Source organism: Dreissena polymorpha, chromosome 15 (genome assembly GCF_020536995.1).
Source record: "Dreissena polymorpha isolate Duluth1 chromosome 15, UMN_Dpol_1.0, whole genome shotgun sequence".
Lineage (NCBI taxonomy): Eukaryota > Metazoa > Mollusca > Bivalvia > Myida > Dreissenidae > Dreissena > Dreissena polymorpha.
In genome coordinates this window covers 41,810,969-41,824,475 of record NC_068369.1, presented here as the reverse complement: position 1 = coordinate 41,824,475, position 13,507 = coordinate 41,810,969, and the positions used below count along the sequence as shown (strand labels likewise).

Below are 13,507 nucleotides of genomic sequence, written 5' to 3'. Positions count from 1 at the left end.
AGTCCTTCCGACAATGTGCAGAAACAAATTTCCTACTGCAATCCTCCGTTACCTTGACCTTTGACCTCAAAATCAATCAGCATAATTCTTTCCTTTGTAGTCACCAGAATGTAGCTGATCGTATGTCAAAGATTTCTATAGATATCCTAAAAAACAATTTCTTGATAAAAAGCTCATTTGGCCTCGACATTTCACCTGCTGACCTTAAAATAAAACTCCACCATCCTTTTTTATGTAACCACTATACCAATTGACATTATCTTTGATCAAAGCTTTTTAAAAATATATATTACCAAAAAAAAATTCCTGTAACAAATTCTGTGAAAATGACCCTTTGCCTGGTGACCTCAAAACCATTAGGTGTCTTCCATTTCACAAAAGATACCTTAACCCTTTCCCCCATAAAGCAAAGCAAAAATGTCTTCTGCAACCAGCATAAAACCAGGACAGCCTGCGAGTAACTCACAGTCTGTTCAGGTTTTATGCTGTTTGCTGCTCATGAGTATCTAAGGTTTGGAGATGAATTAAATACTAGAAATGACTCGGCAGAGGCCGATGAGTATCACCATGCCGCATGTTTGACCCAGGTGCGCCCCAGGGTTGGTAATTGGGCCATGCATAGTTTAGATTGACCGTATCGTTATAAGAGATGTTCAGTATCAATTTGAAGTAAATTGGTGTAGAAGTGAAGAAGTGAATGTAAAATAACCTTAAAACAAGAGGGCCAAGATGGCCCTAGTTCGCTCACCTGAGAGGAGTCGGCTCATTCAATCTTTACCTAATGTCAAACTTGACCTAGATATTGACCAGACAAACATCCTGGTCAAGTTTCATCATTATTGAACCAAAACTCTGGCTTAGGGAGTGTTTTTGTTTTTGTAAGATTTAAAATGGTGACCTATATTTTGAGTTGACCCCCCTTACAAAACATCAAACTTTGCTTACAAGGATTTTGTACAATATAATGAAAATTTGGACAATCTAAGGGCAATAATTATGGCAATTATTATGTGATTTTGCTCATCATCAAACTTGACTGAGATCTTTCAGCAACTTTGATAAAGAATGCTTGAGAAATGTGAATGCAAAGACCAATCCTAAAACCTCACCTGAGCAATCAGGTGAGCTAAAAAGTGTGTTTCACCGATCTGAGCCATTTTCCAACTTGTCCAAGAAATCAATAAAACCAATGTATTGACTAAGTTTCACGATGATTAGGCAAAATATGTGACTTCTAGAGTGTTCGATCACAAGGTTTCTCTATATAGTCACATAAGGAAAACTGCCCCACCGCCCTGGCAGCAATGTTTATTGACCCATTGGGACCATTTGCAAACTCATCTGAGATATATATAAAACCAATCTTTTCACCAAGTTTCATGATGATTTGGCAAAAATTGTAACTTCTAGAGTGTTCACATGCTTTTTTTACTAAATAATTAAGGAAAACTGCCCCCCCCCCCCAGGCAGCCATGTTATTCAACTGACCGAAACCGTTTTCCAACTCAAATCTCGTATCAAGGAAACAAATGTTCTGACCAAATTTCATGAAAATTGGGCAAAAAATGTGACTTCTAGAGTGTTGACATGTTTTCACTATATACATATAGAGAAAAATACCCCGCCTATTGGTGGCCATGTTTTTCACCAATCTGGACCATTTTTGAACTCGTCCGAGAAATCAATAAAACCAATGTTTTGACCAACTTTCATGATGATTGGGCAAAAATTGTGACTTCCAGAGTGTTAACGAGGTTTCTCTTTAGCCAAATAAGGAAAACTGCCCCGCCCACTGGCGGCCATGTTTTTCAACGGACCGGAACCACTTTTGAACTCAACCAACATATCATTAAGACAATCATTTTGACAAAGTTACATGAAGATTGGGCATGAAATGTGACTTCTAAAGTGTTTACAAGTTTTTTCTTCTTTTTGACCTAGTGACCTAGTTTTTGACTGGGCGCAACCCAGTTTAGAACTCACCGAGATTTCATTGGGATGAAGCTTCTGACCAATTTTCATGAAGATCGGACAAAAAATGTGGCCTCTTACGTGTTTACAAACAAATGTTAACGGACGGACGACGGACAAAGACCGGTCACAAAAGCTCACCTGATTGCTAAAAATGAGTGAAAATCTCTGACCCGGCCCCACCCCAACCCCCATATCTTTTGACCCAGGGGTAAGATCAAAATTCCAAATAGTCCACTGTTGCACATATGCTCATAGCTACCATGTGTGTAAGTTTCAAGGTTCTAGTGCTAAAATTGTAGGAGGAGATAGTGGCCAGGACGGAGGGACGGACGGACAGACGGCGGAGATAACCACATAAAAGATGTCAAAATCTAAACGCGGACCCTAAGTTCAAGGTCAAGGTCACAGGGGTAAAAATGTTATGTGCATGGAAAGGTCTTGTCTGAAGATACACATGCGTGCCAAATTTGAAAGCAATATCTGAAGGGACACAGACGTTATGAGCTTTTTTTTAATCGAGGTTGCAGATTTCGAAACCTGAACGCATACCCCAAGTACAAATTTCATGTGCATGGAAAGGTGTTGTCCAGATACACATGCATACCAAATATGAAAATAATATCTGAAAAACACAGTAGGTATGAGCCTTTTTCGAATCGTGTTCGCAGATTTCAAAACCTGAATGCTGACCTCAAGTTCAAGGTCAAGGTCACAGGGGTAAAAAATTGTATGCGCATGGAAAGGTGTTTTCCAGATACATATGCATACCAAATATGAAAGCAATATCTGAAGGGACACAGTAGTTATGAGTCTTTTCCGAATCACGGTCGCAGATTTCAAAACCTGAACGCTGACCTTAAGTTCAAGGTCAAGGTCACAGGGATTAAAAGTTGTATGCGCATGGAAAGGTGTTGTCTAGATACACATGCAAACCAAATATGAAAGCAATATCTGAAGGGACACAGTAGTTATGAGCCTTTTTCGAATCGCAGTCGCAGGAAAATCTCTGACTCGGCCCCACCCCACCCCAACCCCCATTACTTTTGACCCAGGGGTCTGATCGTATTCAAAATAGTGCACCATCACCCATATGCTCATAGCTACCATGTTTGTAGGTTTCAAGGTTCTAGTGCTAATAGTGTAGGAGGAGATAGTGGCCAGGACGGATGGACAGATGGCGGAGATAACCACATAATCCCCACTTTTTCTCAGAAAAGCGTGGGGATAATAACTTTTTAAGGGAATACAAATGCATGAAAATACGTATCTGAGTGGTAAAGGGTTCAAGTCAATATGCATGATCATAAGTCAAAGCATTGTCAAGAAAATGCACAAAAACAATTGTATGGTCACAAGGCCCTGCAACCTTGACCTTTGACATGCCGAGCACAAAAACGGTAAGGTTCTTCCTTACCTCCAATTAACCATCATTAAAATGTTCATGGTTGTAGGTCAAAGCATTGTCCAGATATAACACAGACACAAATGGTCTTTGGTCTGGCATACTGACCACCTGACAAACCTACTCACATACCAACAGACTAACAGACATGTGCACAGCAATATACCACTGATTCTCCGAAGGGGGCATAATAAATTATATAAGCTTACTTAGCAGCTGATGTTATGGCATAATATGAATTTAAAGTCAATGTAGAACATTACCTCATTTTGCAGGTAAATTCAAATGGCATAACCATATTTGGCAATCAAACAAAAGATAAAACCTTATTTCTCAATCCCAAATATGGCAGTCAATGCAATGGAATTGTCTTAATTAGAAGTAACTCCACCGGCATTAACTTATTTAACTGTCAGGTAAATGAAATAACATTATTTGGCAGGCACTGCAATGTCATAAACTTATGTATTAGTCTGGTAAAATGCCATTACCTTATATAGCAGTAAATGCAATGGCATTATCTAATTTATCTTATATAGAAATCAATGCAAAAACATTACCTTATTTAGAAGTTTGGTATAAAGTTATGTAGCAGTCAATACAATGACATTACCTTACATAGCAGTCAATGCAATTGGATAACCTTATTTATGTGTAAATGAAATATAACAACCTCATTGAGCAGTCTGATGCAATGGGGATTACCTTATTAAGCAGTCCATCCCGTGGCAGCCAAATTTGGTATCACCTTACTAAGCAGTCTAGTGTCATTAATGACATTACCTTATTTAGCAGTCAAGTGTAATGACATTACCTTATTTAACAGTCAAGTGTAATGACATTACCTTATTTAGCAGTCAAGTGTAATGACATTACCATATTTAGCAGTCAAGTGTAATGACATTACCTTATTTAGCAGTCAAGTGTAATGACATTACCTTATTTAGCAGTCAAGTGTAATGACATTACCTTATTTAGCAGGCACATGTAATGACATTACCTAATTAAGCAGTCAAATGTAATGAAATTACCTTATTTAGAATAACAAGAACAACTGCAATTTAAGTCAAAGTAAATTGTAAGAACATAAACATTGTTTCAAGTACAATTTATTTATTTAATTGTTGTAAGTAGCTTGGTGACTAAGATATGTGCTTAACTGACAAGTGGATAAATGTGTGGAGTGAGAGGAAAGTTTATTTTTATTGATAAAAGATCACTTGATTTTTGAAATAATATAAAAACCAGATGCTTGAAATGGGAGGTAACTGTGACAAATAAAAACAACAGCAACACAGTGGTAACACTATTTTACAAAGAAAGTTTAATCAATATAGATCAATATCAATATTTTAATTGTAGAGACCACAACTTAAAACAATGATTTCCTTGTAAAGTAAATTTGCTATATGCAAAACATTTTCGTAAAACCAAACTCAAATTAACATATTTAAGTATAATTTAAGTGATTGAAATAATAATGCATTGTTTTTCTTTTTGTTCATCTAGTAAACATTTTAACTTTCTAAGTGAAAGATTAACTAACAAGCACAATTTTATAACACTCGTATCATAAGAAGTATAACATTAACCGTGTGCACATTTATGAATTTATAAATAATTATTTAATAATTAAAATGAAAAATATGAATTAAATAAAATCAAATCAGTTTCATTATCACAAAATCGAGCACAGTTTTTTTTTGGCACAAGTTATTCAAGTTATATACAAATGTATCATGTTTGTTGCTACACAGTGTATGGGTAAGAGCTTGTGTTACTAATTGTCCGACGGTCTATCATTGCATCTTCATCGCCAAACAAACTCTTGTAATCATAATTAAACTTCCACTTTGTATCGACTTTTGATTTTCCTTTCCATTTTTTTGGAACGTCAATTATTTGTACATTACCTCCCCCTGGCGTGTGATTTGCATTTGAAAGGGATCCAATCTTAGGTGCAGCTGATTTGTTCCAATCTTTATTGAAATTCGGAACCCTAAATTTGCCTTTTTTAGGGACATAATCAGCATTCTCCAATGTATTTACTTTGGGCTCAGTTTGCCATTTGGGTTTTTCACTGAATATTTGTACATTGCTGCTTTTAGGCAAGTGTGTAACATTGTCTAAGGAACCAATCTTTGCTTTCTGGTTCCACTTTATTTTATTTTTCGGGATTTCCACGCTACCTCCACCCGGGGAATGACTCAGGTTGTCCAAGGAGCCCACCTGTGAACGTGCATCACTGTATCTCTGCTTACGCAGGACCACATTCCCACCTGGCGTGTAGTGGATTGTCGTAAATGACTCTGAGTCTGCGCTGGCCCCAAATCGTGGTGTTATACTTGGTAATTTCAATTCTGGAGACTTCTCTGTGCGGGAAGTCGCTGGCAAGGAACCAATTTTAGCTTCTGCTTCCCACTTGAGTTTAAACGACGGCACCTTATGGGTACCTCCCCCAGGCTGATATTCGGCATTGTCCAATGAACCCACCCTTGATCCAACGTAGGAGTAGCGAGGCTTCATAGGGGGTAAATAGGGCTCATGAAATCCTTGGTTAATGGACCGTTCAATGAAGTTCCCTTTCGTTGACCAACTCCATGGTGATTTTTTCTTCGTCCAAGATGTCTCAGGACCAAACACATCCTTTTTATATTCTCTTCGACCCATTGGTGTTGAATCTGTGAACTGCGTATGTATTGGACGTTGTTCGATGACAACATAACGACCGTTCTTTCTCTGCACAGTTACATTCGTCCAACGACCATGAGCAAAACTTCGATGAGGCACATACACAATCGTCGGTGACGGTGGCTGAAAATCCACAAAATGACGCCCTTTCCGCAATTTCAAGGGCTCATTAAATCTCTGCTGTTCTGCAGGTTGGTGCCCCACGTCTATATTGGTGGGATCTAGACTGGGCGATATTCGCCCACTCTCTCGTGATCTGTGTGTTAGCTGACTGGGCATGATAGATTTCCTCGGGGACGAATACTCATCCCACTGTTCTGTGTAAGCCGGAGAGGTACCATCAGACCTTTCATCATCTGTTATCGTCTCACTAGCGGCTGTCCCACGGATTGCTATCTTCATGCCTTTGTCGTTTGTTGAATCAACAGACTGGTTCAACTTGTCACCAGTAACACCAGTGTCATGAGACTGGTTAAGTGATGCATCTTGTGAGTTATTAGCATTCAGGGACTTGAAGTTAAAGTTCATGTCTCTTGTGTTTCGAGTTCTGTTCTGTTCATGGTCCACCAGAGATATAGGTGTCATGGACAATTCTGAGCGTGGTGTACTCATTGTGAATTTTTCCTCTTCTCACGCCCGTTTTTATTTTAATGACATAAAAAGTAATGTCCAAAGGTACTTTTTTATGGTGTTTCCTTTAGAATCCTAGCACTTTGATATTCACATGAAGTACATTCAGGAATATCTCTCGAGATTTAATATCACTTATATGTCCTTCAAGACAGATGGTTTGATTTATTATTGCAGAATACCAATAAGCAAACTTTTAATTGAAACACTTCCATTTTCGTCTTGAAACGATGCCAGATCATACAATGACCAGACAAAAGTAGCACATTTTCTATTTATAGAATTTTTTTAATCTGCTCTCACTATTCAAACCTTATTCAAGTTTAAAAACTTTTGTGTAATCATTTAAATTCATCATCATAAATGATCCCCACGTGGCAAACTCACTGCAATAGTGCATTTAAGTACACATATATTGCATTATGCATGTCAATTGTTCAAAACATGTAAAAGTTTTTTTCCACTTTCTCAAATATTAAACATGATTAAAACTTGTACAAAACAATATTAATAAATTGATTATTTAACAATCACTTATCGATCACATACCAAGTGTAACCTTATAAGCCTATCAAGTAACAAGCCAATGTCTCGCAGTTCCATGGTTCTATTAAGAGGGAATACCACTGAGCTGGGTCAATAAAAACTTTCACTCAAGGTTTGCCTAGCATATCTGCCTCTTCAATGGAAACATTCCAAGTTCAATAGTAATGTTTGAATAAAATGATCTGCCATGTTTATTCATGTCTGTAAATTTTAATTTGCACACCCATTCCATGATCACTTCTTATCAAAAATGGTAATCCACTTATGTGTCACTAGAATTATTTAAAACCTCTATCATAGAGTTTAAGAATACACCATACAGTTTCAAACTAAATCATGGAAATAAAAGCCAACAGTCCACAAACCAAATATTTATTCAAAATAGTTCTTACGAGCCTGTAATAGATTAACCTCCATTCACTATAATTGAATACTATCAATTTTCAGCAAGGACTATGACGTAAAGATCTTTTAGTTTATATGATCATACTTCTATCAAGATACAGAGCTACTATGATTCTATCTTAAGTGTGATCATGAGAAAACCATTGAGTTAAGTCCAGTTTTCCAGCTTTAAATTGCCCATTCGTTCTAAATGGCAACAAAATCACAATCAACTGTTATTAACCCCCTATAAAATGCATCTCATCCTTGAACAATTATTATTCAAATAAAAGATTTACAATAATTTGCACGTATTGACCTGCAACATCAACTCAGATCCTTTCTAAATATGGAAATATTTTTTCTTCCATAATTTTACTAAAAGCAAAACAAATGCAACAATTCTGCCAACAAGAAAATCCAGTTTTCCAATAAATGGACACGAAAACATTTTCTCAAAGTATCTGTATAAATTACTCGTTAAGTATATTTTGCATCTGCATAATATAATGTTCATGTCTTGCATCTACATAATATCTTCATATAAAATTAAACAAACATTTGAAAGGTAAAATCGATACAAATACTTCTACTTTTAGCATAAAACTGTAATGCAATCTGTATGATCTGTTCTTCTGTATTTATTTTTTTGGTATAACAGTACAATTATGTATTGATTTTTTTTGCTTTTTAACAGAATGTTCTCTCTGACTGCAATTCAAAGTTCAAATGAATAATAAAAAACTTGTCAGGCTTGCATAATATAAAATTGCCCCAAATAGTATTTATGCAAATACATGTGTATCAGCAATACCACAATCTACTGTACATTACACTTGTTTCAGCGTCTTTTACAAACATATAAGCAAAATCTCTTTCAAATGAATCTTAACAGAATGACTAGCACATTTTTTCCACATAAAAACTACATTAAATTGGGAAATATGGCTAAAATTACAATAAATTGGACAATATATTGTTTGCCCCAGGTATTAAATGGGATACTTTGTTTGGCAGTGGTATTAGGTGGAACAATATTGTTCAATATTGATCATTGAAAAGCCTACTCCAACCATAATTTATACTCAAATGCAAAGTGCTTTTTAAGAGTTTCTCCTCTAATACTACCAAAAATTAATTATAGATTTAATGGCACATTAAAGGCAATAGTGGGATAATGCTTACATGAAATTATGAATTATTAGGAAGAAAATCAAGTGTTGCCCAAAATGTATTTTTAAACTCAACCTTATGTTCAGGAGTTGTATGATACATTTTCAGACAAAAACAGTACAACTGCTTTATTTCAACAAATGGTCTATTTGTCTAAACGCATACACCTGATCATTTCTGAGATTTCATATTTTAAAAGTCTGTGCGCTTATATTGTGTGCTTATTTCAATGCAAAACAATATATACCAGTAACAAAAAAACTAATTAAAGTACTTAACCAAACAATGTTATCATGACATCTATTTGTTTCAAATAATGTCAACATTTGTATAGTGATACTCTGACTCTAACAAAAGACTCAGTGGAATGGAAGGTGAAAGTTTCTATTCTGACATTGGGCCAAGTCTTATAACTGATTAAATTTAAATCCATTTAAAACCTTAATACACAATTTTAAACACAACTTTTCAATACTTTCAGTGACTAAGGGGAGGTAATAGCTTCAATAATCTGTTACAATTAAATTAATCAAGTAAAACTGTGTTAAAACATATTTGATAATACTTAAATTAATTATAATTGCATGGTCTTATGGGCTTAGTTTGTGTGAACATAAGTAAATTTAATTCATTAACTCCTTCCAAAGACAATGCATTGGAGAATAGTTTAGTAACTTTAATTCAATAATTGTAGGTAAGCAAAAGTGAGGTCCAAGTTTGATCTCCATTCTAATGATCTCCCCTTCCCCCACCAAAACACCAAGACTAGATTCTACACAAGAAATATACTTGAGAATAAGCCATAAGCTAATCAATCACTCTAAGATTATTAGGTTAAAACTAACTACCGGGAGTGTGAAACAATGCCTGACCTTTTTGTCTCCTCCGCCGGGCGTGTGTTTGACCTTCTCCAAGGAGCCAACCTTGGGCTTGGCTGTCTCACTGAAATCTACCTTCTCATCCAGAATCTGAAATCAGGTGATAGCAAAATGTTATTCTTTGTCAAATTAATGCATAATGATTGTTCACAATAATAATTCTAAATAAAAACCATAGTGGAATGATTTGTCCTGAAAGCTATGTCTTTGTTGCTTTGATAAACAAAATATTACAATCAAAACTTGAAAGCCTCTGATAAGACATCGAGAGAACTTAAACCCTAAGTATCATTTGACCCACAAGTGTGACCCAGACCTTCAAGATATGGAGAACACAAGGTTTTATTTATTTAGTGAAAAACAGAAAACTCAGTATCCTCTATTGATAAAGGAATTTTAATTACAATCAATTTTATACTTATAGTTATGCTTTGTACAAGAAAATTAAATGACAGAAAAAAACTCTGTGAGAATCAAAGAGAAAGTGTTTTTCGCCAAAAGACTTTTATCATTATATTTTTCTCCAAAAGACTTGTATCATTATACATGTATTTATTTCCATTTGAATCTGTTGAATTCTTTTTGAGCTATGCTCAAAACAAAAAGAAGGACAGACAGATGGACAGTCAATTCCATTACTGCTTACTGCTGTGGCATAAAAAAGTCATATAATTATATGGAAGTAAGAAACAGATAATTTTAATTTGAACTAGATCAGACGGAGTTTCATATACTTAAATGACCATTATTTGGACACTAACAGCATTGTAAACAAGAGGGCCAAAATGGCCCTAGTTCACTCACCTTTTTTACACAGCCTTGTTCATTCCTTATTAGAAATTCAGTACTCTTGAGCATATTAGATTGGCTAAATTTCATAAAAATGGGGCCAAAAATGTGACTTTTACATTGTTCACATGTTTTCACTTTATACATTATAGAGAAAACTGCCCCGCCCACTGGCGGCCATGTTTTTTCATAAATCTGGACCATTTTCGAACTCGTCCGAGATATCAATAAAACCAATGTTTTGACCAAGTTTCATGATCATCGGGCACAAATTTGACTTCTAGAGTGTTCACAAGGTTTCTCAAAAGCCAAATATGGAAAACTGCCACGCCCACTGGCGGCCATGAGTTTTTCAACGGACTGGAACCACTTTTGAACTCCACCAACATATAATTAAGACAAACATTTTTACAAAGTAACATGAAGATTGGGCATGAAATGTAACTTCTACAGTGTTTACAAGGTTTTTCTTTTTTTGACCTAGTGACCTAGTTTTTGACCCAGCATGACCCAGTTTCGAACTCGATCAAGGTATTATTGGGACAAACTTTCTGACCAAGTTTCATGAAGATCAGACAAGAAATGTGGCCTCTAGAGTGTTTACAAGGTTTCTCTATAGTCAAATAAGGAAACTGCCCCGCCCACTGGTGGCAATGCTTTTCAACCGACCGGAACCACTTTTGAACTCGACCAACATATCATTAAGACAAATATTTTGAAAAGTTACATGAAGATTGGGCATGAAATGTGACCTCTACAGTGTTTACAAGGTTTTTATTTTTTTGACCTGGTGACCTAGTTTTTGACCCAGCATGACCCAGTTTCAAACTTGATCGAGGTATCATTGGGACAAATCTTCTGACCAAGTTTCATGAAGATCGGACAAGAAATGTGGCCTCTATAGAGTGTTTACAAACCAAATGTGGACGACGGACGGACAGACGACGGACAAAGACCAATCAAAAAAGCTCTCCTAAGCAATCAGGTGAGCTAAAAAAAAGGGAAATCCAAAATTATAAATTGGCCAGTGATAAGTTGCATATTTTTTATTCTGCAATTAGAGGAATATCATTGTATCAATGTCAATGTAAGAAAGCAGAATGTGCAAAGAAGTGTTCAAACACACACAGATTGCTGCAGAGACTTGAGGCAAAACATTTCATGTATGTCACCTTTTTCCCATGCATTTCACCAGTTCATTGTCATTTACCAAGTGATTCTGTTGTTTTTTGTTCATATTATCTAACATTTGACCTAACTGATTGACAATTAACAAGAAACAACTGTTTAAATTTACACTACATCAAATATGAACATGAATGCACATGGATAGCATTGAAACATGACAGACATCTTAATTTATAAACTATGAAAACCATCAGTCTGGCTGCTTTTCCATGTATGCAAGATATTATCCATTTCTGTTATCAGTTTCAGTAATTGTTTCAGTAACATAAAATATTGATCAAGTTTAAAAAAATGGTCTGGATCTATGTTTGTTGGTCTCCATCCATGTTTGCATGTACTTGAACCTAGCTCTGGGAAAATGGGGTTTAATGCACATGCATTAAGTTTCATCCCAGATTAGCCTGTGCAGTCTGCACAGGCTAATCATGGATGACACTCTCTGCTTATACTGGATTTATGCTAAGATGATAATTATTTCCTTTAAACAAAAACTACCATACAAGCAGAGAGTAATGTCCCTTGTTAGCATGTATGAACTGAACAGGCTAATCTGAAACAACACTTAAGAAGTACATGCATTTAGCCCCTTTTTTCCAGATTGAGACTCATCTATGTTTGTTCCCGTAAGCAATCATAACATGGATAATATAACACTGCCTTACATGAAATAGCAGTAGAGAAGAAGAGCAAACATAACCTGTTTATGAAAAATAGTCAAAACATTTGGAGAACAAAATATCAAACAAAAGACATGAATTCTGTTCTACAAGATGGCAAGTGCTCCAGTGAGGGTCTCACTTTCACATTCCCGCCGAGTGGTTTCCTGGTAATATTCTTAAGGGAGTTAACTCTGGCTTCCGACTTCCACAGGATCCATTTGCTTACAATCTGAATGTTGCAGAAAGTCAAAAGGATGTTTTCAGATTTAAGCATATGTAGGGTTCACTCAATTGATAGACAATAGCTTCAAAAAAAATCTTAATTGTCAAAAAACAGTCAAAAGCATTGATATTCTTTTTATTTTAGGCAGAAAATGTTTAATTTAAGCACCGGTTGCACTTACTCATTTTTTATTAAGAAAGCCAATGTATTGTATACAAAATGAACTATGTCTATGTCATAAATATGACTAAAACCCACATTGCTGTGTCAGTTTATTTTAAAGGTTAATATAAACTGAAGAAAGTTTGGATCACCAGGATTGAGAAAAGTGTTATGTACATATACACTTCAGGGTGAAACATAGTTGTACTTTTTCAGGGTAGAATAATAATGCTACTTCATTTTTATTAAAAACCTTCTAAATTGCCCCAAATGAGTAGCATTCTAATCAGAATTCACCATTTGGCTACAACATTTTTTTCACATCTAGTCAAATTACTCTGTATGATGTAATGTTTTTACCCATTTAAATATGCTTCTTAAAATAAAACATTTTCTTTCATTAACAAGTTTAAATTTTCTATTTCACATAATCTGGTGAAAAACAAATTGTGAAGATTTTATTGTTAAAATTTCATGAATACAATGTTTAATAAGTTACAACACGTTAATTGAGCATATTAACAATGCATGCATATTCAATATAATCTTTTGAGAAGCCTTATAAATTTGGCAACTAAAGCTGTGTATTCTCCATGTGTCATGTATGTCTGAACAAAACAAACAACCTATGATTATGTTATGATCAATATGACAGCAACTGTCAAATAAAATATTAAACAAGATGTGTTTGTGAAACACAAAGTCCCCCTAAATGACGTTTGACCTTGTAGGATGACCTTGACCTTGACCCTTTACCACTCAAAATGTGCAGCTCCATGAGATACACATGCATTTCAAATATAAAATT

At 35.4% G+C, this 13,507-nt stretch overlaps 2 protein-coding genes across 6 annotated transcripts in view; both read right to left on the bottom strand.

The window, feature by feature from the left end:
• Positions 1-13,507, bottom strand: part of LOC127859329 (microtubule-associated protein 4-like) — an 87,488-nt gene that overhangs the window by 18,726 nt on the left and 55,255 nt on the right. For all 5 annotated transcript variants that reach the window (XM_052396666.1, XM_052396664.1, XM_052396668.1 and 2 more), the window contains one exon: positions 9,673-9,768. In XM_052396666.1, coding sequence (XP_052252626.1) covers positions 9,673-9,768 — 96 coding nt within the window. The remainder of the gene's footprint in view (positions 1-9,672; positions 9,769-13,507) is intronic.
• On the bottom strand, positions 4,800-7,571 carry LOC127859333 (uncharacterized). The gene has a single exon (XM_052396676.1). It carries the CDS (start codon positions 6,677-6,679, stop codon positions 5,126-5,128), a length of 1,554 nt encoding a protein of 517 aa, XP_052252636.1. The 5' UTR covers positions 6,680-7,571; the 3' UTR covers positions 4,800-5,125.